The sequence below is a fragment of the Dipodomys merriami genome, unplaced genomic scaffold, assembly GCF_024711535.1.
Source record: "Dipodomys merriami isolate MVZ:Mamm:240054 unplaced genomic scaffold, mDipMer1.0.p SCAF_29, whole genome shotgun sequence".
NCBI lineage: Eukaryota > Metazoa > Chordata > Mammalia > Rodentia > Heteromyidae > Dipodomys > Dipodomys merriami.
Window position 1 is genome coordinate 20,092,519 of NW_027204381.1, and position 24,751 is coordinate 20,117,269.

Consider the following 24,751-nt stretch of genomic DNA (forward strand, 5'->3'; position numbering starts at 1 on the left):
CCCACCCTCTTCTAGCATTCTCCTCTCCCATTCTTACCCAGCAAAATCCTTTCTGGAGTCCCTTGGTTATTTTCTGCACCTCAGGGTAATTGCAAAACCACCACTACCAGAGGGCAGCAGCATTGCCGGCATACTCCCCACCCCCCCACCCCCCCCCACCCCCCCACCCCCCCCCCCCCCGCCTTGGGCCTCAGAGTCTCAGGAGGTGATCTAGCTACTCGTGGAGCTGGCTAAGCTGTCCTTGTCCAGCTCAGGCACCCTCCCCCCACCTTTCCTGGCCAGAGGGCCAGCTCCTCATCTTGAAGAACCTGTCTGGGGGCCCTCCCTGAGGCTATAGGGCCCAAGGGGCAGGTTGGACTGGATTCTCCTCCTGCCCCTCCCATCCTCAAGACAAAATCAGCCACCCCAAGACAGGGCCTCATTTGCCTCAGGAAGCTCCTGCCCTGCCCAGCACCTGTTCCAGGTTCCAGCTTCCAGCCCAGCATGGCATCTCCGATGCCTATCCAGACCTTGCCCTCCATCCTGATTCTGCTGGCAATCTTGGCTCCAGGAGCTGCAGGTCTCTGCAATGTTGGGGGTGGGGTGTGTGTGTGGGGGGGGAGTTCAAAGGTCTAGACAAGGGCCCTGTGCTTTCTTCCATGGCTCTCAAAGGGGGTCTGGCTGGTTAGGAGTGGGGCTGGTGAAGGCAGGCCCAGGAAGATAGAGAAAGGAAAAGTGGGAGAGGGACTGAGGCTCAGGGCAGGGGTGAGGTTGGGCACTGCCTGGCTCCTGGAGTCCAGGGTCTGGCTCCCAGGCAACTCAGGGGAGTAATCTAGCTTCTGTAGCCCAAGTCTGCCACCTGGTGGTCAGACTCCCAGGCCCAGCTGCTCTGCCAGCACTGCAGAGGGGAGAAGACAAGACTATACCCTTAGCAAAGGCCCCAACGTGTAGACAGATCTGATGACTACCGGGGAGCTCATCTCCATCTGAGCCCCTTCCTGGCCTCGCTACAGAATTCAACATCTCCAGCCTCTCTGGTCTGCTGTCCCCAGCACTAGCGGAAAGCCTGCTAGTTGCTCTGCCCCCCTGTCACCTCACCGGAGGCAATGCCACACTGATGGTCCGGAGAGCCAATGACAGCCAAGGTCTGCCACCCTCTCCCCAGGTATCCCTCTGGTCCCCAAAGTCCCCTTCCTAGGACCACAGGACCACTCCTCCCTCACCCCCCAGCATTCCTCCCCTCACTTGTTTCCCACTCCCCCCCCTTGCCCTCTAGAAGCTGTCCTTTCTCTGTGGGGCCCCCAGAAACCTGACCCTGCCTTTTGCTCCCCATTTCCTGCCCAGTGGTGAAGTCCAGCTTTGTGGTCCCTCCATGCCGTGGACGCAGGGATCTGGTGAGCGTGGTGGACAGTGGAGCTGGCTTCACCGTCACCCGGCTCAGTGCATACCAGGTGACAGACCTCGTGCCAGGAACCAAATACTAGTAGGTGTCTGACCCAGGCTTGGGGCACCCGTGAGAGGAGTGCCAGGGAAGCTGGGAGGTAGGGTTGGTCAGCCTGCGGAAAGAGAGAGCATGTGAAGTAGAGGGTACAACGGAGGGGCATGGCTATGAAGGTGGGGGACCCTGGCTTGGTCTTTTCTCTCCATGTCCCAGATACACACTGAGGGTTCTGTACTCTCTTGCTCTCTCTCCCAACCACCTACTCCCACCCCAGCATTTCCTACCAAGTGCAGAAGGGGACAACTACGGAGTCCAGCAGAGAGATCCCGATGTCCACCCTTCCTCGTAAGTGCACTCCAACCACCTTCACCGTTCCTGACACATACCCTCAACACCTTTGCTTACCTCCCTCCTAGTGCTGAGTGCTGGACTGAAGACTCATCTATGCTCCAGTGAACTAAGGTCGCTCATGGACAGGGATGGTACCCTAATAACTCGTGTGTGTGTGTGTGTGTGTGTGTGTGTGTGTGTCTGGCTTTTTATTGTTGTTGGTCATGGGTCTTCAACTCTGGGCCAGGGTGCTGTCCCTGAGCGCAGCTCAAGGCTAGTGCTCTACTACTTGCACAGCGCACCTCCGGTTTTCTGGTGGTCAATTGGAGTTAAGAGTCTTACTGACATTCCTGCCCAGGCTGGCTTTGAACTGTGATCTTCAGATCTCAGCCTTCTGAGTAGCTAGGATTATAGAAATGAGCTACTGGCACCCAGCTTTGTCCCTGAGCTTTTCCCACTTAAGGCTACCATTTGTGTCCCAGCTCCATTTCTGGCTTTTTGGTGGTTAACTGAAGAGTCTCATGGACTTATTGCCCTGGACTGGCTTTGAACTGTAATGTTCAGATTGCAGCCTCCTAAGTGGCTAGGATTTCAAGCGTGAGCCACCGATGCTGGCCCTCTAATAACTGCTGAATTCTCAGTGACAGGGTCTCCCTAAATGCAGGTGTGAGGAGTCATTGGGCCCAGTGGTTGACTGGCCAGTTAGATGTTAACAGATGAATGAGCTACTGGTTAAGTGCCTGAATGAGAGCTGTGAGTCCCAAGGAGATAAAGGATCCTCCTGCCCACCACAGCCTCCCCCTTTCCTTCTGACAGGAAAGAGTATGGAGTCCATTGGGCTGGGAATGGCCCGAACAGGGGGCATGGTGGTCATCACGGTGCTGTTGTCTGTCGCCATGTTCCTGCTGGTTGTGGGCCTCATCATTGCTCTGGCACTGGGCGTCCGCAAGTGAAGCGCCTGCCTGCATGGTGACCAAGTCCAGCACAGTCTCTGTCCCCAGAGGCCTCCTCCCAGGCCTCAGCCACCTGCTTTCCTCTCCCGGCTTTCCATCTGCGCTCTGTCCTTCTTGGGGGTCCCCCACGTCTCACCTTCCAACACTCCCTACCATTCCCCTCCCCACTACTGTCATCCATCTTTCCTCCCATCTTACCCACTCTACCCTCATAACAATCTCCTCCTCCCTTTGTGACCTTGGGTAGTTATAATAAAGGCTGACCTCCACACCTTGTGTCTCCCTTAATTAAGTCCCCTAAAGTGTGGACCTATATGTTTCCTTCCTACCCCAAGGCCCAGACTGGATCTTCTTATGAGGGAGGCAGGCAGGGGAGAGGAGAGGAGAGGAGAACCAAAACGCACATGAATCAAGGTTTATTCAATTCTTTGGCAGTGCAAGAACATTAGTTCTGTAACATTAGTCAATTCTATTATTGGTCTTTGTTATGTAAACATAAGTATAAATATACACATACATATACATATAAAATTTGAATTTTTAGAAACTAGTTGTATTGTCAACTTTGGAAAAAGTATTCTAGTTTACTGTGTTAGCATTGTACAGAAATGAACAACCATATTGACAAAGGAACTTTAAACTGCACTCACTGCACTAAATATGTAAGGTCTCATCTCTGTGGGTTTGATTACAGAAACTAAATGTATTCACTAAATAGTAATTTAAAAATTCAATAAAAAATAAGTATAGTTGGGCGCCCATGGCTCAAAAAAAAAAAAAAAAAGTATATAGGACAGAAACAAAAAGAGCCAGGGCTGTAACTCAGTGCTAGAACACTTGGCCACACCTGTGTGATGTTCTGGGTTCTGGGTTCTATTCATGGCACTGTATGAGAAAAAAAAAAAAGTAACATTTTTTTTTTTGGTCCGGTCATGGGCCTGAACTCTGGGCTTGGGCACTGTCCCTCAGCTCTTCAGCTCAAGGCTAGCGCTCTACCACTTGAGCCACAGTGCCACTTCCGGCTTTTTTTTCCTGCTTATGTGGTGTTGAGAAATTGAACCCAGGGCCTCATGCATGCAAGGCAAGCGCTCTACCACTGAGCCACCTTCCCAGCCCGTATTATAAATCACTTAAAAAAATAAAAACATGCAAAATCTATACCAAACATGGAAAGAAAATCATTAATTGAATTTAATAAATATATCTGAACAACAAAAAAAAAGTATGTTTTGGAACCTGGTAGCTCCTGGGTCAGAACAGGTTCTGGGAAGTCCTAACACCACCACCATTACAGTGGTTATAGGAAAAAATGAGATATAAACTTCAATATGGAAGCTAGGCCTAAAAGACATGTACATACCTACAGGGCCCCTTAACATACATTTGAATAAACACAGAACATAATCCAAGGGACTACTTAGGGAGAGGGAAGGAAAAAAAGAAGTTTTTTGCTTTTCTTTGGTATGTGTGTATGTTGGTACTAGAGCTTGAACTCAGGGGCTAGGTGCTGTCCCTGAGTTTTTTTGCTCAAGGCTGGTGCTCTACTTCTGTGTGTGAGCCATTGATAACTAAATTTAGTTTTTAATAATTTCAAATTTCCAGAAAAGTAAATAAAAAAACTCAAGCCGGGTACCTGTGGCTCATGCCTATAATCCTAGCTTCTCAGAAGGCTTAGATCTGAGGATCGTGGTTCACAGCCAGCTTAGACAGAAAAGTCTCTGAGACTCTTATCTCCAATTAATCACCAGGACACCGGAATGTGGCTCAAAGAGGTAGAGTGCTGGCCTTGCAGGAAAAGGGCCTAGGTCCTGAGTTCAAGCCCCAGGACTGACACACAAAAAAACAAAACAACAAAAACACCACAATTGGGGAAGCTTAGTGGTAGCTCAAAAAGCAAGCATGGCTGGATGGCTTGATCCCCGACACCATGAACATGCATGATGATAATAGGAACACTCACCCCAGCCAGGCAAACGAAATCACCTTAACCCTCCCTCTACCACCTGCCTAGGTGAGATCCTAGCTAAGCTGCGTAAAACCTGTGGGGCCGAGAACGTGGTTCCTCCCCTCCCACGATCCCCGGGCCTCTGTGGGCCGTGGCGGTGCCCGGGCTGGCGGCGGCGGCGGCGGCGGCGGCTCTCCCGCGCGCCCGCCGCGCAGAGCACGAGGGCGCCGTGGGGGGCCCGGGCGGGAGGCCGGGGCCGCGCACACCTGCGCTCGCGCCCGCCCGGCCGGATATTGGCGCCCGCGCAGCTGCCACGCGCCGCCCGCCCTCGGCGCCCGCCGCGCCCGCCCTCGGCGCCCTCACCATGGACCTGCATCTGCAAGACCTCGACTTCTGGGCCGGCCTCCACGGCCAGGTCCCGGGGCTGCTGGACTGGGACATGGGCAACGAGCCCTTCCAAACCTTTACCACCGTGCACCTGCCCCCGGCCGAGCAGAAACGTGAGTGGGCGGGGCGGGCGTGGGCCCCGGAGGGCCTGCGGGGAATGGGCACGGGGGTTCGGAGGGCCTGTGGGGGGGTGGGCATGGGGGTTCTCAGTCTGTGGGGGGGTGGGGAGAATGGGGAGTCTGAGAGCCTGGGGGGGGATGGGCATGGGGGTTTGGAGAGCCTGCGGGGGCGGGAGGAGGTGGGCGTGGGGCCCGGAGGGCCTGCGAGGGGATGGGCACGGGGTTCTGAGAGCCTGCGGTGGGGGTAGACCGGTGGGTGGGGGTGCGGCCTGGAGGACCTTCAGTGGGGAGGGCCTGCGGTGGGGGACGGGCAGGAGGGCCTGCAGTGGGGATGGGCATGGGGGAGGGCCTGCAGTGGGGGATGGGCAGGAGGGCCTGCAGTGGGGATGGGCATGGGGGAGGGCCTGCAGTGGGGGATGGACTCTGGGGGTTCTGGAAAGGCTGAGGGGTAGAGGGAAGGCTTTCAGTGGGGATAGGTGGGGGAAGGTCTGCAGAGGGGGATAGGTATTGGGGGAGGGTCTGTGATGGGGGATGGGTGTTGGGGAGGGTTCCAGAAAGTGAGTCGTGGGATGGCAAGGGGTCCGCAGAGATAATAGGTGTTGGAGGTCTGGAGAGTTGGGGGGGAGCGGGGAGACTGCAGGCAGCTCCTCAGAGCCCAGTCTCTCTCTCCCGGGAGGATGGCTACCCCGAGTGGAGCACATTTTTGGGGTGGGGGGGTCCCCGAGATCCCTGGCCCTCCCCCACCGTGCATTTACCGCCCAGGGTGGAGTGGATTGGTGCAGACTGGACACCCCCTGAGGGCGGCCACTCCCACTTGCCCTCTCCCCCTCCAGTGTTCTGGGCATCTCTGGAGCCCTTCTTGGCCCTTGCTTGGCACACCGTGTGCTGTATTTATTTCCCTTTTTTAAATTTTTTTTAAACTCTGCTAATGTTTGTTAATGCCAGAGTGTGTTGCCTGACTCATCCATGCACTCGATATTTGCCCACCCTCCAGGGCTTTATCATTTGGGGCCTCAAGTGTAGGTTTTTGTTTGTTTTTGTTTTATGTGGGATTTTTCTGTTTGTTTTTTTGGTCAGTCACAGGGCTTGAACTCTAGGCCTGAGCTGTTCCTGTGCTCTTTAGCTCAAGGCGAGCACTCTATCACTTGAGCCACAGCACCACTTCCAGTTTTCTGGTGGTTCATTGGAGATAAGTGTCTCATGGACTTTGCTGCCTGAGCTGGCTTTGAAAGTCGATCCTCAGATCTCAGCCTCCTGAGTAACTAGGATTACAGGCGTGAGACACCCACGCCCAGTGCAAATGCTATTCTTTTGGAGAGATGCTGCTCATTCCACCCTTATAGCCTTCACCAACTATACAAACCCTAATCCATTTGCTTGTGTACTACATGCAGTCCAGTTCCTCCTTATTTCTTATAGTATGCCCTCATCTGCATTTTGTGTTGAAGGGATGTGACTTGAGTTTTTACTCTGCTTTTATGCTCACAGCTGCAGGTCTACCACTCAAACCCTGCCTCCACTGTAGTGTTTTGCTGATTAATTGGAGATAATCTCTCCATCTTTTCCACTGGGCTGGCTTCAAACTGTGAAAGGAAGGGGTCCAGTTTCCACTTTTATAATTCCTTTTTCACCTAAATGGCCTTTGACTCTGTTGTCATATTTATCAGCTACATATATATATATATTTTTTTTTTAATCTATCTATATACCTCCCCTCCCCCCCTCCATCCCTGAGCTCTCTTTTGCTCAAGACTAGTGCTCTACCACTGGGAGTCACAGTATTAGTTCAGGTTTTCTGGTGGCTATTGGAGATAAGTCTCACAGACTTTCCTGCCTTTGAACTATGATCCTTAGATCTCAGCCTCCTGAGTAGCTAGGATAACAGGTGTGAGCCCCCAGATCTACTTTATTATTTTTAAATATAAAATGTTATTGTTATTCAGGTGTTGTGCAGAGGAGTTACCATTTCATAAGTCAGGTAATGAGTACATTTCTTTTTTTTTTTTTGGTCTGGTTGTGGGGCCTGAACTCTGGACCTGGGTGCTGTCCCTCAGCTCTTCAGCTCAAGGCTAGCGCTCTACCACTTGAGCCACAGCGCCACTTCTGGCTTTTTTCTTTTTGCTTATGTGGTGCTGAGGAATCGAACCCAGGGCCTCAGGCATGTAAGGCAAACGCTCTACCACTGAGCCACCTTCCCAGCCCTCTTTTTTTGGACAGTGTCACCCTTCTACTTCCAGCTTGTTTTTTGGTTGTTTATTGGAGATAAGTGTCTTACAGACTTTCCTGCCCTGGCTAGCTTTGAACTGTTAACCTCAGATCTTAGTCTTCAGAGTAGCTAGGATGATACCATTGTGAGCCACTGGTGCCTGGAGAGATTTTCCAGTTTTGATGCTAGTACAGGAATAGTATCAATGGTCTTATAGCCAGCAAACTTGCAATCTGACTTGGTTCCTTTGTTTTGTTTCCGAGATAGGATCTCTCTATGCAGCTCAGGCTGACCCCAAATACTCAATCCTGACTGAACCTTCTGACACAGACTACTGGGGTTATAGGAGCTTACCACCATGCCCGGCCCACAGTTGCTGTACTTTCAGTGGTTTTTTAGGGTGGTTATTTGTTCATTTGCTACAGGGTCTTGATATGTGGCTAGACTGGCCTCCAACTTGAGATTCTTCTGCTTCAACTTTCCAGGTTCTGGGATTACAGGTGTGCACCACCACATGGAGACTTGTTAGTGCTTCTAATAATTTGTATATTGGTACTGTATGTTTTTCTCTATTAATCATGTCTTTCTGTGATAGTTTAGCCTTTTTCTTTCCAATGTAGTAGCTATACCTGTATCTTCTGTTTTTCTAGCAGCACTGTGTTGAACACTAGCAATGTGATGGACATCCTTTCTAACTATTGAACTCTCTGATAATGTATCATCATTTCCCAAACAAAAACCTTCCATGTAACATGACTGATGGCACTGTGGGCACAGAGAGCAGGGCAGCTGTGAGACAGTGTTCAGGGGTTAAGAGCAAAGAGAATTTAGCTTTAGGCATGTTGAATTTGAAGCCAGTTATGGTCCTTCACACGTCATCCTCGCACTTGGGAGGCTGAGGTAGAAGGATTACTGATTCGAACGAGTTGACAGCTTTCACATCAGACCTCACTGCTCTGGGCACTGGGACTGGCTTCTCCTGTAACTGACTCCCAGCTGTCCCCCAGTGGCAGCCCCATCTTTCCAGTAGCCTCTCCCCCGCCCTTTCCCCTCTTTATCCTCTTAGAACCCCCATCTGTGCAAGCAGCACTCAAGCTTTCTCTCTCTCTTTCTTGTTCTCTCCTCCATCTCAAGTTTTCTTTAATAAAGCCCATCTGTTCAAGTCATTCCTATTCCAGACTCTTCACTGTTCACTTTAACTTCCAACAGTTCCTCTACTTTTTCTGTTGCCAAAACCTGGGAGGAACTCACTTCACCTTTAAACACTGTCCTTAATTACAAGTTCCATGTCACTAAAGAGTGATTTCCTGGGCTAGGAATGTGGCTTCATGGTTAGAGTGCTTGCCTAGCATACATGAAGTCCTGGGTTCAATTCCTCAGTCCCACCTAAACAGAAAAAGCCAGAAGTGGTGCTGTGGCTCAAGTGGTAGAGCACTAGCCTTGAGCACAGAGAGGCTCAGGGACAGTGCCCAGGCCCTGAAGTCAAACCCCTGGACCAAAAAAAAAAGAAAAGAAAATTGTTTGAAGTGTGTGCAGACAACTCAAGTAGCAACTAGCAGCCAGTTGTATGGGTAAACTAACAGGGAAATCTGGTGTGGACGTTAAGGATTTACGGGTGGGGACTGAAGCCATGGGTGTGTGTGAGATCATCTGGGGACTGAACTTGTGAAGTGACAAGGAAAGCATGCAGCCTGGGTCTCAGTGGTAGAGCACAGCTGCAATCCCCAGCACCACTGTCCAGGGAGAATGGGCTGGAGGCGGGAGGAAACCCAGCCGTGCCCCCTTAGCATCAGTACCTCCCAGGCCAGGTCAACACCTGCTTCCAGACACCCAGCAAGGCCCAGGAGCCTCCAGTCACAGTAGAAACACTGCCATGTCTTGACTCTCTTCTTACTGTGTTTTTGCCAGTTGCCAAATACAAACTCAGAATAGTTGAACCACCAGTATTGCCTTTGGATAAAAAGTATGAGGCTGATGAAGATGGTGAGTAGAGAGGTATGCTGGGGCCCAGGGGCATCTAGAGCCTGTGAGCCACGTCAGAGACTCGCTGTCCCCTTTTTGTTCTGCACAGACCCAGATATCGAGCCCAACCTGTGGATGTGGGTAAACCCCAACATCGTGTACCCACCTGGCAAGATGCAGGTCAAAGAAGCTAAGTGGGCACGTCCGTCGAGCCCTCCTCTCGCCTCCCAGCGATCTGTGAAGAAGGAGGAGGACAGCTGCTCAGAGGCCACAGAGGAACAGCTGCAGCAGCCTTCCTCCAGCTTGGGGTCACCCTGTGAGAAGCCAAAGCGGAGCCAAGCTGCTGCCCCTCCCCCTTGCCCCTGGGAGGTACGGATGGTATGGGCTGGCAGTAGGCAGGGTGGGCCCGGGGATGAAAGCATCATCCTTTGGGTTTCTTAGAGACAGGTTAACAGGTTTAGGGCTGGGGAGACTCCCAGATGTTGGTCTTAGACCATTCCCCCTCCAGCCACTGTACCCCAGAAAGAAAGCCAAGGAGTCAGGACCAGTTCCTGCTCTGTGCCCCTCTAGCTTGCGGAAGAGGAGGCAGCCCAGCACCAGGACGACAGCTCCTCTGTGGCCCTTGCATCCGCTCATCTGAGGGGCCCCCTCCAGAGTCGGAGGCTCCGGCAACCCATCAGCTCAGAGGGCAGGCTCTGGCCCCGGCCTCCCCTCAATTACTTCCACCTAATTGCCCTGGCACTAAGAAACAGCCCTCCCTGTGGCCTCAACGTGCAGCAGATCTACAGCTTCACTCGGTATGCGCCCGGGGGCAGGGGAGGGACAAGGCCCTGGGTCTCATGTTTTCTAGTCTGCCCCTGACCTCACTGACTCGGTTTCCCCATTTGGATCTGAGGTCCTATGCCTCCCCAATTCTCTTTTCTCAGGCAAATAGGGGCCTTGCCCACATACAAGAACACAGCTCCCCCCATCCCCAGGCTTTTTTGTCTTAGCTCTCCTGTAAAATACAAATTCACCCCCCAACCTGCCTGTCAAGATTACCCAGTGTAAAGTCTGTTTGTCCTAGGACTGTCCTGCCAGGTGCAGCTCTCTGAATCCCAGGGCCCTGGAGAGCCAGATGGAAAAAGGATTTGAATGTAATGCTGGGTGTGCATGCAGGTGCTCACGCCTGCTCACACAGAGCTGGAACCCAGGGCCTCACAAGCTGGGCTGTGCTTTAGCTGAGCCGCAGCCCAGGCCCTTCATTCAGCTACCGACCATAGTCAAGTATCCATGAGTACATGGGAATTTCTCGGACGGTTTCCTAGTGTTAGAAAAAGAACCCAATCCCTCAGACTCTCCTGGTCTGCTGTTTCTGCTGTAGTCAGAAGTCCTAATCCCCAAGGAGGGAGGGAAACCAGCCTGAGGCTGGGGGGGGGAGGGGAGACAGTGACCTAGGCTTACAAAAGAGGGGAGGGGTAGGTTTTCTCCCCTGCTTAATCAGCAGAGGGCAGTTCTGGGCCAGCTGGGCATTACCCCCCTTGAGAGAAGGACTAGGCCCCAGGGGAGAAGGCTGGGGAGTAAGGTCTACCCCACCCCACAGCAAATCTTTGCCTTTCCTCCCTGTCCACAGACAACACTTCCCCTTCTTCCAGACGGCTCCGGAAGGCTGGAAGAACACGGTCCGTCACAATCTCTGCTTCCGAGACAGCTTTGAGAAAGTGCCTGTCAATATGAACATGGAGGCCGGCACGCGGCCTCGATCCTGCCTCTGGAAGCTGACTGAGGAGGGACACCGCCGCTTTGTGGAGGAGGCCCGTGTCTTGGCTTCCACTAGGATGGAACGCATCCAGCAGTGCATGGACCAGCCAGGTGTGAAGCCTTGTCACGCGTGGGCCCAAAGAGGGGGACCCAAGGCTGACTGTGGCAGCTTGGGCTACACTTGGGGGCATCTTCTGTAGAAAGCCGAGAGAAATCTGGCTGTCTGACAATACCTGCCCGTGGAGAGGCCTCGCCAGTGACCTGGGGACAGGGACTTACCTACAATGGACTGAGAAGCAGCCAGGGGCAGCTGGCTGCTCATGCCCTAGGGGAATGGTGCCACAGACAGGGGCAACTCGGCCCTTCTAGAGCAGTTCAAGAAGCCACAGAATCTTGAGCCTTAGAATCTTGAGCAAGGGGAGGAGCTGGCCTGTGAAAGAGCACTCCAGATTTGGGGAACAGCAGTTCCAAACTGCACGTTACTTTGAACTTCTTTCTTTTCTTGCAGATATGATGCCCTTCCTCTTTGACCTTTAAGAAGCATAAGTTCCATATGGCTTATTAAAGTTTCTCTGCATATTATATGTGTGTATGTGTGGTCTTTGTAGATGGGGTTCAGTGCCCACTACATGGGTGAAACTGGCACTGGTTAAGGAGCTGCTGCTCAGCACAACAGGGCAGGCCTCAATAGTAACTGCGGTAGGAGCTAGTGCACGAGATCACACAAGGGCTGTAGGAAAGAGATTTAAAGAAATGAGATGCAAGATGGGACATAAGGGGTTTTTGAGATAGGATTTGGCTGAGCATCCCAGGTTGGCTTGGGACTTAAGATCTGTCTACCTCAGTCTCTTAAGTGCTGGGACTACAGCAGCCATGATACCCAATTTTTTTTTTTTTCCTGAGACAGGGCTTTCTTGTTTTCTTTTTTGTCGGTCGTAGGGCTTGAATGCTGGGCTTGGGCGCTGTCCCTCAGCTCTTCAGCTCAAGGCAAGTGCTCTACCATTTGAACCATAGCACCACTTCTGGTTTTCTGGTGGTTCACTGGAGATAAGAGTCTCACGGACTTTCCTGCCCGGGCTGGCTTTGAACCTCGATCCTCAGATCTCAGCCTCCTGAGTAGCTAGGATTTACAGGCATGAGCCACCAGCACCCGGCCTGAGAGACAGGGTTTTCTATATAGCTTGAACTCATAATTCTCCTGGTTACAGGCATGGATCAATATACCCAGCTTGTAGCATCACTTTATTTATTTACTTAGTGCTGTCCTAGGCCTTGAACTCTTGCTCCACTTTACTCAGATCCTTCCCAGGAATGGAGGCAGAGGGCAAGTTCACAGAGAACCTTCAGGGAAATCCCCCAGTTTCCTTGTTAGGGTTGCTGGGATTAAATTTATGTGCTATCATGATTGGCTTCTGGTGTACTTTTTTTTGTACCAGGGCCTCAATTTTTTTTAATTTCCATTGTGGGGCTCAAACTCAAGAGTCTAGACGCTGTTCCTGAGCTTTTTTGCTCAAGACTTGTGTTCTATCATGTTTAGCCACAGCTACACTTCTGGTTTTCTGGTGGTTAATTGAAGATGAAGAGTTTCAGAGACTTTCCTGCCCTAGCTGGCTCTCAACCCCAATCCTCAGAGCTCAGGCTCTTAGGAGCGCAAGCATGAGCCACCAGCATCCGGCTCCTCAAGTTTTCTTGACTTAATGGCTCTGCTGGTGTTCTACTACTGAAGCCATATTCTAGCCTTGTTTTTGTTTTGTTTTTATTTTTTTTGCTATTAGTTGGAAGTAAAAGTCTCAAGGACTTTTCTGCCTTAGCTGACCTGAAACTGCCACCTTTCATATCTCAGTCTCCTGAGTAGAATTACAGCTGTGAGTCACTAGTACTTGGTTTATTTGGTAGCTTGGTGCTACCAATTAGCAGGACGGTAGCTGCATGTTTTCTGTTCTCCATCTCTGAACAACTCTGACTTTAAGGAGACTATTAACTGCAGACCACTTGGGTTTTGAAAGTTTTAACCTAGTGGACCACTGGGTACAAACTGTTAACATTCCCGCATGAATCTAATTCCTTCACTTGAGCTTTTCCAAAGGTTCTGGACTATTAGATATAACCCCAGTATTTAAGCTTTTCAACTATTAACAAAAAGATGCCTGGTGTTGTGGTATACTCCCATAATCCCAGCACTCAGCTGAGGCACGTGGATTACATCAGGAGTTCAAGGCCCGCCTCGTCCACCTAGCAAGTTCCAAGCAGGCCTGTGCTATCTAGTGACATCCTGTCCTAACTGTCGCACAAAATGACAGGCGTAGCAAAGGACCCTGGGATTCTGGGGCGGAGACGTGGCGCGGTGGGAGGGAAGTGGCACAGCGCGTGTGAGGCTCTCCGTACCAGGCCAGCACCACGCACACAAAAACAGAAACTCCCCCACGGACGGCTCTGCGCCGTTCCACCAAGGTCAACGTTTCATTCTTCGGGTAAGTAGGAGGCGCTTACCTGTGCCAGAGAAAGCCCTGGGCTCCGCGGAAGCTGCGGGTCCCTCGGGTCATCTCTCAGAGCCTTGTAGGTAAAGACTGTGGCTCCGGAGTGGGAGCAGAAGGTTCCAGGCTCAGAGAGATCTCCCGAGGCTGAACCGGATACACTGGGGTGTGGCAACAACTGTACGCGGGGAAGGCCCAGGAAGCTGGGAATCGTCTGGAAAGAGGCTTGGAACCCCCCAGGCCTCGCCTTTCTCGCTCTTTGCGCCGGCGCGGCCCGACCTCTCGCCACGGGCGTCGGGGAACGCCGGCCGCCGCACGTGGTTTTCCCAAGAACGGCGGAAGTTGGGAGCCGAAAACGCGCGTCCCGCGCAGCCGCAGAACGGGTTGCAGTGTCGACGGCTGGCCGATAGGGGGCGCCAGGGCCCCTGCGTCCCGCCCTGCCCCGCCCCGAGGGGTCAAGGGTCAAAAGTAAGTTGATGGCGGCGAATCTCCCGCTGGTGGCGGAGGTTCGTGATCCAGAGCTGATGGCGCCGCCGCAGCGCTGCCCTCTGTGCCGCCAGACTTTCTTTTGTGGCCGCGGGCACGTCTACAGCCGGAAGCATCAGCGGCAGTTGAAAGGAGCTCTGGAACGACTCCTGTCCCTGGTGCGGACGCGGGGCTCGGGGCGGGGATGCGGGGCGGCGCGGCGCGGGCCCGCGCGGCTCTGCTCAGCCCAGCCTCGTCCCCGTAGGTGGAAGCGGCCCGCAAGGCCATCCGCGCCGCCCAGGTGGAGCGGTTCGCGCCGGAGCACGAACGATGCTGCTGGTGCCCGTGCTGCGGCCGCGAGGTGCGGAGACATCTGAGCCACGGAAACCTGACGGTGCTGCACGGGGGTCTGCTGGAGCACCTGGCCAGGTGGGCGCGGGACGGGGGTCTGCTGGAGCACCTGGCCAGGTGGGCGCGGGACGGGGGTCTGCTGGGGCACCTGGCCAGGTGGGCGCGGGACGGGGTCTGCTGGAGCACCTGGCCAGGTGGGCGCGGGACGGGGGTCTGCTGGAGCACCTGGCCAGGTGGGCGCGGGACGGGGGTCTGCTGGGGCACCTGGCCAGGTGGGCGCGGGACGGGGGTCTGCTGGAGCACCTGGCCAGGTGGGCGCGGGACGGGGGTCTGCTGGGGCACCTGGCCAGGTGGGCGCGGGACGGGGGTCTGCTGGAGCACCTGGCCAGGTGGGCGCGGGACGGGGGTCTGCTGGGGCACCTGGCCAGGTGGGCGCGGGACGGGGGTCTGCTGAGGTACCGGGGGCATTATCGGTCTGCGCAGTAGAAACTTTATGGCCGCCGCGGTCCAGTAGTGAGTCACTGCTCACCAACTCAGCTTCATTGGATGAAGGGAGAGTGGAGATCTTGAAGAGCGGCGGCAGTACTCCTCTGCCTTGCTTGTCCAGGGCAGGGATCCCCTGCCAGTATGTTATTTAACCTAATGCTCATATTCCCATGATCAAAATCTGAGATGACTCATCATTGTCATTTTCAGCCCAGAACACAAGAAAGCCACCAACAAATTCTGGTGGGAGAACAAGGCTGAGGTCCACATGAAAGAGAAATTTCTAATCTCCCCCCAGGACTATGCACGGTAAGTCCTTGGTTGTGGTTATTAGCAAAGATGAAGTAGCCGCGTTGATTCTTTCAATCTTTGCCAGTTAGATTTTTTTTTTTTTTTTTTTTGGTCGGTTGTGGGGTTTTAACTCTGGGCCTGAGCTCCTCAGCTCAAGGCTGGTGCTCTATCAGTTTGAGCCACAGTTCTATTTCTAGCTTTTTGGTCGTTAGTTGAAGAGTCTCTTGGACTTTTCTGCCAGGGCTGGGTTTGAACTATGATCCTCAGATCTCAGTTTCCTGAGTAGCTAAGATTCCAGGCCTGAGCCTACAATCAGTGCCTGACTGAGTAATTGATTTTCTCAAGTGTGATAGCCTAGAATATTACTGCTATTGGAAGATGCCTGCCAGAATATTTAGACTTACATCTCATGTTTTGGCAAAAGAGGTGTAGATGAAGGGGATATGACCAACATAGTAATCTGGATGAGATACATACAGAACAGTGTTTAACATTCTTTTGTGAGTTTTATCAAAATTAAAAAAAAAATAATGTACCTAAGAGCTTTTCACAAATGATGGGCTGGGGTTCTAGGCCGATTTGTCCCTTTTCTTTTAGATTTAAGAAATCTATGGTGAAAGCTTTGGATTCCTTTGAGGAAAAAGAGGATGAGGTGATCAAACAGGTAAGTAAGAAAGGCTCTGAAGAAGCCCATCTCACGATACTGACCCCCATGATACTGAACTGGTCTGAGCATCCTTTCTCCTACAGATGGCAGCTCAGATCCGTGAGGTGGAACAGAGCCGGCAGGAGGTGGTCCGATCCGTTTTAGAGGTTGGTTTTTCTCCGAGGATCCAGAGCAGTATCCAAATCCACTTATCCCTGCTTTCCTAGATCCAGCCTTCCAACTTGCAGCTCTTCTCAGAGAAGTCCGAGACTCCATTCCTATCTGCTTGGCTTGAATCCCCTGTGGGCCAGGGGCAAGCCTGGGCCATGGTGATGTGGGTGGGACCTTCCATGATACTAGAATCTGGAGTGTGGGGGCATGGCCAAGATAGGCTCTTAAGCACCTTAGACACATTTATTTTTCCTGAATCAAACTCAGCCTCAGGCAGAGCCAGAACCAGAAGAGGGCTCTTCAGCACCAGGAAGCTGGAAGGAAACAAACAGGTAGGAGTTGGGATACATCTGGCCTGTGGGCTCTGTATGGCTTACAAGGTCATTTGGTCTATGATGGGACACATGCAGCTGCTCACCAGCTGCCTATATTGGTAATTTTGTATGACCTAGAAAAATGGTACAGCCAAATAACTGATGGCAGGAAAAAGGTGGCTTGTTGTTGTTGTTGTTGTTGTTTTAATGTGAGTGGGGAATGGGAGGAACATACCTAAATGTTTCTATCCTTATGGCCCAAGAACCTCACCTGGCAGCCTGGCTCCCCGTTTGTATTTCAGCCAAATAGCCTGCAGCTCACAGCAGCCCTCACAGCTGGACCTGCAACCTGCTCCTGAGCTCGACTGGATGGAGCCAGGCCAACCTCTCACGTTCATTGGTCGTCAGGTACAGTGGACTAGCAAGCCAGAATGCCACAGTCCCCTCAGTCTCATAATTGCCCACCTGGCTTTTCCTGCCATGGGTACGTCACTATCCCACACTCAGCTCACTTTCCAGAACATGTAAGTTTGTCCTATTAACTGTAACTCCTGTCTCAATACTGGGACAATTTCTACTCGCCCTGTATCACCTGCCCTGTCAAAACCCACACTCCAGTGTTGAGATGGTGCTGTAACACTTCCACTCATACTTTTCTTCCTCAGCTTTGTCATCTTTGTACAGGTCTTAGTTGTCAAAACTGGTCATCTATTACAAACAGATGTGGCACCATTTAGTTTTCAATGTACTATGTGTAAAGTAAGCCTCTCTTTCACAACTCTCTCTACATATATCTTAAAGACATTCTTCTAGACACATCCACTATTAAGACCGAGACCTGGACTGTCCAAAAGACCTAGTGTATACTCTGCAACAGGATTAGCATTGCGGTGGTTTCCTCTCTGGCTCTATCTTATCTTAGATCTTTTCTCCATTTCTACTACAGGATACACCTGGAGTTGGTAACATCCACTCAGGTAAGGCCCCAGTGTTTCTAAAACTAGAAGCAGTTGAAACCCCAGAATCACTTTATTAGTCAAATGCAAATGAAAGTCTTTATCACTCCCTCCAAACATCTTAAAATGTTAAGACTGATTATACTAAGTGTTGGGCAAAGATATAGTGAAAACAGAACTTTCTTACACCCTTGATAGAAATGAAAAATGAGGGGCTGGGAAGGTGGCTCAGTGGTAGAGCACTTGCCTTGCATGCATGAGACCCTGGGTTCGATTCCTCAGCACCACATAAGCAAAAAGAAAAAATCCGAAAGTGGTGCTGTAGCTCTAGTGGTAGAGCGCTAGCCTTGAGCTGAAGAGCTGAGGGACAGTGCCCAGGCCCCATGACCTGACCCCCCCCCAAAAAAAAAAAAAAAGTAAAATGATACATTGGGAAAAAAATGACCAGCCTTTCCACATCTACCCACTCAAGACAAACTCTTTCACACATGTATGTAAATGTTAATGGCAGCCCAAAATTAGAAATAATCCAATGTCCATCTACAGGTACCTGAATTAACTGAACATATTACATACGTAACAAACACCAGCAGTTACAAGAAAAGACAAGCACTTTACTTAAAAAATACAGGCACCAAAAATGTGCAATTAAGCACCATGCCTCAAGCCTATAATCCTAGCACTGCTCAAAAGAAAGCTGAGGTGCTGGAATGTGGCTTACTGGTAGAGTGCCTGCCTACCCTGCCTGAAACCCTGGGTTCAATTCCTCACTACCACAAAAGCAGAAAAAAAAGTGGCATTGTGGCTCAGCCGGTAGAGAACTAGCCTTGAGCAAAAAGCAGCTCAGGGACAGTACCCAGGCCCTGAGTTCAAGCACCAGGACTGGCCAAAAAAAAGGGCTGAGGCTGATGGTTAATGTCTGTAATCCTCATTACTCAGGGAGCGGAGATCTGAGGATTAGGATCTAAAGCAACCCAGGCAGCAATATGTGAAAGTCCTTAATTTCTCTAAGCACCAGAAAACTCGGGCAATGAGTTCAAGCTGTAGGACCAGCATGCAAGTACACAAAAATAACAAGGGCTGAGACCTGAGAATTTCATTTCCAAGCCAGAGCAGACAGACTAGAACAAAGTATAAGCAAGTACCTTTTCAAGTCTGTCGACTGTTTGAAACTAGTTGAGGACCTTTAATATCTTAGGATTTTTCAAGAATACTGGAGCCTTTCTAGTTCAGTCAGGCACAGTAACAGCCAGCCCATGTTCCTCAGTAAGGATGTTTCTTATCTCATTCCCCAGTACCACTAAAAGTACTCTTAATTCTGGGTTGGGTCTTTCTCCAGGTGCCACACCTCCCTGGATGATCCAAGATGAGGAACACAGGTCTGGAAACCAACCAATAGGACCTTCCTATGAAGAATTTCTTAAGGAGAGTAAGTTTAGAGCTGTTGCATAAGGAGGGTGCAGTAGCACATATCTGAAGCACAGGCAGTGTCTTGCCTGGGCTATGCATTTACGAAGCCAACTAAATCTGTTTCCTTACTGCAGAGGAAAAGGAGAAACTCAAGAAACTCCCCCCAGACAGAGTAGGGGCCAACTTTGACCACAGCTCTAACACCACTGCAGGCTGGCTACCCTCTTTTGGCAGAGTGTGGAATAATGGGCGTCGCTGGCAGTCCAGGTATGGGTCCATTTGGGACTCCAGCTTGCCACTGTCTGGGGTTGTCACCATCCTGTTAACCTTTATTTCCTTTCAGGCATCAGTTCAAAACTGAAGCTGCAGCAAGAAACAAACAGTCACATACAGAAAAAAGCTGATTATTCCCATCCAGATATTCTTCTAGTCACCATCAGCTGGAAGGCACTCATATGTATGACCAAATACTTTACAACTTTATAATCGCTTCTCTTAAAAAACGGACACACTCATTCACTGGTGTAATAAAGTTTTATTTTTCCAAATGTACAGCTGATTGTATCTGTTAAAAGAAAAATTAAGAATCAGAACCAGAGCCTTGAAAAGGAATGTATGCTTGTACATTGTTAAAATTCTTGGGTCTGTGCTCACCTGTTCATGCATCTTCACCAGCAGCCGGGGCATCTCCACCTTTAGTATTTCTAGTGTAAATTACTTGAGCTCTGTGCTTTGAGACTAACTTGATAAGTCCTAAGGAAAAAAGAGCAAAGCTTTCACACAGTAGCACTTATACTATAAACCTTACACGATTGTTAATTCTACTTGCAACTAAACTAAATGTGGCACTCAGACCCATTACTGAGTTTTAAAAGTTCAAGGAGTCGGTAAACAATTACGCTCTGAAACCTTTTATACGTTTTAAACTTTCTCAATACAATAACTTAAAGGAGCAATTGCTGGCTTAAATGGTAGAATTGCATAGCAACTCTAAGCACAATTATTCCCAGCACTGGAGGAAAAACATTTCCTCTTGCCTGGCATTGGTGGCTCATGCCTGTAATCCAGCAGGGGCTGAAAAGTCCCTGTGAGACTCATCTCCAGTTAGCTATCAGAAAACTGTAACTGGAGCAGTGGCTGAAAATGGTAGCGAGCTAGCCTTGAGCCAACAGTTCTCAGGCCCCAAATATAAGTCCCACGACCGACAAAAAAAAAAAAAAAAAGAGAAAAGTTTCCTCTTAATTCTACATGATTTCAGACTAGGCTTTCTTGAGGAGTGGGTCGGTGGACTGAGTGCAGGGTCTCCCACTTCTTTTCTCTAAATCTCCCCAAATACTCCCCCAGGAAAAGTAGGGCAGGTGAGTCTTGACAATTGAATCCCTGAAAGCCCTCCTCACCTTTACTAAGCAGCTCCTGAAGGGCTGCCCTGGCCAGGGAGCCACGAATCTTCAGCCTCTCAGAAACCACAGCAGGGGTTATGAGTTTATAGTTCGGAACTTCCTTACAGAGTTTGTCGTAAGTGGCTTTGTCAAACAGGACGAGGTTGTTGAGTTTATCCCGAACTTTGCCTTTGGACCACTTCTGCTCACAAAAACAAGGGAAGCCAATCAGTAATCCCGACAGAAGCGCTCGTCTCCCCTCCCCGCAATTAACAAGCGCCTGAGAAATCCACGGGTTTTGCACGGGTGCAACGTCCCTGGGGCTTTGAACACCTGTAAGTAACATCAACGCATCTGTGAGCAGACGCTCCACTGCACTTCGGAGAGCCCGCCTCCCCTACCTTCTTCTTGGCCTTGCCCCCAGACTTGTTTACTGGGTCCTTGTCTTTCTTGGCCGACTTCCCGGCATCTTTCTTCTTCTTGTCGTCCTTGGGCGGCTGTGGGGAGGAAGCAGAGCAGGGGTGCTGAGGCGGCCCGCGCCCCGCCGCCGAGCACGTGGGGCAGTCCCCGCGCGCCGAAGCCCCGCCCGCACCCAGGGGCCCTCCGGCGGGGTCGCCCGCACAGCAGCCCGGCCCCGCCCGGTACCGAGAACCACGTCGCTTCGCACCCCAAAACTCACCATCGCAAGGCCTGGAGAGCGGGAGACACCGCTGCGGCTTCGTCAAGATGTCGGACAGAAAGGAAGTGCTCCTCTCCGACAGACCCAGAAACCTCAGGCCGCCGCAAGTACTTCCGGGGCGAGGGGCGGGGCCACGCGGAGGAAGTTGGGGGCGGGAAGGGGCGTGGCTACGCTCCACACTTGACGCGGTCGCATTGCTCTACCCGGGCACTGGGGAACAGGAAACGACTTGCCAGGTCCCGGACCAGTTTCTCCGCATAACTGGGTCAGCCTGCAGCTCCGAATGCGCACGCGCCGCAGATGGTGGGCGGGGTACTGGGAGACAGCCGGCGGAGTGGGCCGGGCAGGACCTGCGACGGCATTTCCGGGGCGGGGACGTCGGACAGAGGCCGCATCCGGGAGTCACCGCGGCAGCCATGGCGATTTTTAGCGTGTATGTGGTGAACAAAGCTGGCGGCCTGATTTACCAGTTGGACAGCTACGCGCCACGGGCGGAAGCTGAGAAAACGTTCAGTTACCCGCTGGACCTGCTGCTCAAGCTACACGACGAGCGGGTGCTAGTCGCCTTCGGCCAGCGCGACGGCATCCGGGGTGGGCTGGGCGCGGGCCGGGGGCGGGGCCAGCCGCGGCGGAGGCGTGAAGGGGCGGGGCGGCCGGCGTGAAGGGGCGGGGCCAGCCGCGGCGGAGGCGTGAAGGGGCGGGGCGGCCGGCGTGGAGGGGCGGGGCCAGCCGCGGCGGAGGCGTGGAGGGGCGGGGCGGCCGGCGTGGAGGGGCGGGGCCAGCCGCGGCGGAGGCGTGGAGGGGCGGGGCGGCCGGCGTGGAGGGGCGGGGGCAGCCGCGGCGGAGGCGTGGAGGGGCGGGGCGGCAGGAGCGCGGCCTAGGAGGGTCCCGAGCAGCGGAGCCCGGGGCTGTAGCAGTGCTGACCCTAGGCCTCACCTCTGCAGTGGGCCACGCGGTGCTGGCCATCAATGGCATGGACGTGAACGGCAAGCACACGGCCGATGGGAAAGAGGTGCTGGAGTATCTGGGTAACCCTGCTAACTACCCGGTGTCCATTCGTTTCGGCCGGCCCCGCCTCACCTCGAATGAGAAGCTCATGTTGGCCTCCATGTTCCACTCGTAAGTACCCCAGCCCTTCGTAGCGCCGCGGGCTTGGGCGTGCCGTCGGTTGGGTTGGCCTGGTTCTGCGGGCGGGGCCAAGCTTTTCTATACCTCCCTCGCTGGAGCGTTCGGTTCGTGTGAAACCAGCTGATCAGGGATGTTTAAATTTTCGGTAGTACAGAGGTGAGATCTGGCCTGAGTTAGCCTCTTTTCTCTGAGCCTTAGTGTCTTCATCTTGAAAGGAAGGCAACTGAATTAATGACCTTTAAAATTAATAACTGGTTTGAGATGTGCAGGGATAGGCCCAGCGGTGGACTAAGTAAATATGCACATAATCCCCAGAGTGTTTGTTTTACCCGGAGTTTTCAGTGTAAAACATTTTATAGCAAAACAGGAATGGTGGGAGCTGTAGCTCAATGGTAGGGCACTTAACGTAGTAAAATATGTAATGGAAAATAGAAGTCATGTGAATTTGAAAGAATTATTTTTGTCGGTTATGGAGCTTGAATTTGAGTCCTGGACGCTATCCCTGAGCTCTTTTTACTCAAGGCTAGCGCTCTACCACTTTGAGTCACTTGCAATTTTCTGGTGGTTAATTGGAGGTAAGAGTCTCATGGCCTTTACTGCCCAGGCTGGTTTTGAACCAAGATCCTCAGTCTCAGCCTCTAGAGTAGCTAAGACTTCAGGCATGAGCCACCAGCGCCCAGCTGAAAGAAATTTTGACACAGCTGCTAGATAGTCTACATTAACTCTCCTGACTATGCCAGGCTGTAAAACAAATTGTCTGCAGGTAGAATCAGCTTAATGGAAAAGTGAGGGGTGCATTCCCGACTTGCTTCCTTTGCACACACAGGCTCTTTGCCATTGGTTCCCAGCTGTCTCCTGAACAGGGAAGCTCGGGCATTGAGATGCTGGAAACAGACACATTCAAACTGCACTGCTTCCAGACACTGACAGGTATGTGTTTGTAGGTAGGCCAAAGGGATGGGTGATTGACCAAAGACAGGTTTGGTAAGCAGGGGTGGTGTCACACTTTCTATTTACTGGCTTTGTGAAGCCAGGGCCAATATTTAATCTGAAGCTGGTATTTCTTATGGTTTTTTTTTTTTTTTGGTGGGGGGTCCGGTCATAGGGCCTGAACTCTGGGCCTGGGCGCTGTCCCTCAGCTCTTCAGCCCAAGGCTAGCACTCTACCACTTGAGCCACTTAGGCTTTTTTTTCTTTTTGCTTATGTGGTGCTGAGGAATTGAACCCAGGGCCTCAGGCATGCAAGGCAAGCACTCTACCACTGAGCCACCTTCCCAGCCCCAGTATTTCTTATGTTACTCAGCATGTTCAGCTCTAGCCGTCCTAGGTTCAGAAAATTCACCTAATTAACATTGCACACCCAAGAGAATTTTCGAGTGTTGTTCCAAAATGAAACTTGAAAGCCAAGTGAAGATGGCCTTATCATTGCTTCACTCCCTAGTGCAGATAACGGAAAACTCCCTGCGCTTGTCCTGTTTGGCACTGAGGAATTCCAAGAGTGGGAGTAAGTGGCACAGCTAGAACTAGAACCTGGTCTCAGCCTGGGTGATAAAAGTCACAGCATTTCTTTGGCCCCTTCTGCTTGATGAAGTAATAGATTAAAAACTTTTTTAAAAAATCACAACAGTCTTTTACAAAATTGAAAAGGCTTTCCTATACAGAATGACATTACTTACTGCATTTTGTCCCTCTGGTATAACCATCCTTGGCCTCTCTACAGGGATCAAATTTGTGGTGCTGGCAGATCCCAGGCAAGCTGGAATAGATTCTCTTCTCCGAAAAATTTATGAGATTTACTCAGACTTTGCCCTCAAGAATCCATTCTACTCACTGGAAATGCCCATCAGGTAGGTGAGCCTATTTCCCAGACAGTGGTCAAAGCATTGTACACCTCCCCCAAATCATGAAGTTTGAGAGTACTTTTGGTTTTTATTTTGGGTCCGGTCGTGGGCCTGAACTCTGAGTCTGGGCGCTGCCCCTCAGCTCTTCAGCTGAAGGCTAGCGCTCTACCACCTGAGCCACAGTGCCACTTCCGGCTTTTTTCTTTTTGCTTATGTGGTGCTGAGGAATCGAACCCAGGGCCTCATGCATGCAAGGCAAGCGCTCTACCACTGAGCCACCTTCCCAGCCCCTTCCCTTGGAATTTACATCTTTAAAGTAGTGTTTCTAAGTGGTGCTGTGGCTCAAGTGGTAGAGCGCTCACCTTGAGCTGAAGAGCACAGGGACCCAAGCTGAGTTCAAGTCCCACGACTGACAAAAAAAAAAAAAAAAAAAAAGTGTTTCTGCTGATTCTGCCTGTATACCCCAAGTGGGAAGGAAGCCTCAGGCCTCACACTTTTCTGTCTCCTGGATTTGGCCTAGGTGCGAGCTGTTTGATCAGAACCTGAAGCTAGCCCTGGAGGTGGCAGAGAAGGCTGGAACCTTTGGACCGGGGTCATAAGCTAAACTGGCAATGGGCTTTCAAATTCTGAAATCCTGGGCAGGGGTTCTTCTGCTTCCACTCTAGTGGGGATCCTGTTGCAGCAGCCTTGGAGTGTACTTGAAAATGGGGCAGTCCTGAGCTGAAGTGTTTGCTCTCTTCCCTTCTGTATATATCAAGGTCCTGCTTCCTGACTGTACAGATTTATTTATGGAGGAGGTAGGACCATAAGTGCTCTAATAAACTTTCTTAGTTCCAGTCTGTCCTGATGGTGTTTGGGGAAAAGGGATGGGGTGAAGTAGGGCAGATGGCAAGGGCCAGCTAGGCATGGTAATACATGCTTACAATCCCAGCTACTTGGAAGGCGTAGGTAGAATTGTGGTCCAAGGCTAGCCCAGACAAAAGTGAAAAAAAAAGAAAAAAAAAATGGGGGAGGACGGGGTAATTTCAGGGTGAGGAGATACTGTTTTGGGAGACAACAAAAGTGTTAATAAATGAGCATCTACTTTGAATTATGAACC

At 51.5% G+C, this 24,751-nt stretch overlaps 5 protein-coding genes across 6 annotated transcripts; 4 read left to right on the top strand and 1 right to left on the bottom strand.

The window, feature by feature from the left end:
• The first annotated feature begins 431 nt into the window (after positions 1–431).
• LOC138838791 (uroplakin-2) lies at positions 432–2,972 on the top strand. Its single transcript, XM_070038121.1, has 5 exons — positions 432–559; positions 993–1,124; positions 1,324–1,462; positions 1,695–1,765; positions 2,567–2,972. The coding sequence occupies exons 1-5, from the start codon at positions 484–486 to the stop codon at positions 2,701–2,703; spliced, it is 555 nt and encodes a 184-aa protein (XP_069894222.1). The 5' UTR covers positions 432–483; the 3' UTR covers positions 2,704–2,972.
• Positions 2,973–5,080: 2,108 nt separating this feature from the next.
• On the top strand, positions 5,081–11,635 carry LOC138838792 (forkhead box protein R1-like). The gene is made up of 6 exons (XM_070038122.1): positions 5,081–5,148; positions 9,269–9,343; positions 9,432–9,691; positions 9,893–10,119; positions 10,935–11,173; positions 11,571–11,635. The coding sequence occupies exons 1-6, from the start codon at positions 5,088–5,090 to the stop codon at positions 11,597–11,599; spliced, it is 891 nt and encodes a 296-aa protein (XP_069894223.1). The 5' UTR covers positions 5,081–5,087; the 3' UTR covers positions 11,600–11,635.
• Positions 11,636–14,009: 2,374 nt separating this feature from the next.
• Positions 14,010–19,174, top strand: LOC138838995 (centrosomal AT-AC splicing factor). Its single transcript, XM_070038626.1, has 11 exons — positions 14,010–14,180; positions 14,267–14,430; positions 15,049–15,147; positions 15,727–15,793; positions 15,880–15,942; positions 16,214–16,278; positions 16,563–16,668; positions 17,207–17,237; positions 18,556–18,645; positions 18,761–18,893; positions 18,970–19,174. The coding sequence occupies exons 1-11, from the start codon at positions 14,013–14,015 to the stop codon at positions 19,028–19,030; spliced, it is 1,047 nt and encodes a 348-aa protein (XP_069894727.1). The 5' UTR covers positions 14,010–14,012; the 3' UTR covers positions 19,031–19,174.
• On the bottom strand, positions 19,147–20,793 carry LOC138838998 (small ribosomal subunit protein eS25). Its single transcript, XM_070038629.1, has 5 exons — positions 20,685–20,793; positions 20,407–20,502; positions 20,024–20,207; positions 19,281–19,379; positions 19,147–19,191 (listed from the first exon to the last, which is right to left on the bottom strand). The coding sequence occupies exons 1-4, from the start codon at positions 20,685–20,687 to the stop codon at positions 19,285–19,287; spliced, it is 378 nt and encodes a 125-aa protein (XP_069894730.1). The 5' UTR covers positions 20,688–20,793; the 3' UTR covers positions 19,147–19,191; positions 19,281–19,284.
• A 165-nt stretch (positions 20,794–20,958) lies between these two features.
• On the top strand, positions 20,959–24,488 carry LOC138838997 (trafficking protein particle complex subunit 4). Of its 2 annotated transcripts, none has more exons than XM_070038628.1 (5): positions 20,959–21,117; positions 21,629–21,803; positions 22,639–22,742; positions 23,532–23,658; positions 24,173–24,488. In XM_070038628.1, the coding sequence occupies exons 1-5, from the start codon at positions 20,985–20,987 to the stop codon at positions 24,249–24,251; spliced, it is 618 nt and encodes a 205-aa protein (XP_069894729.1). In that variant the 5' UTR covers positions 20,959–20,984; the 3' UTR covers positions 24,252–24,488. The 2 variants fall into 2 exon arrangements, with proteins under 2 accessions (XP_069894729.1, XP_069894728.1); XM_070038627.1 differs by having other exon boundaries at positions 21,042–21,275.
• The last annotated feature ends 263 nt before the right edge of the window (positions 24,489–24,751 follow it).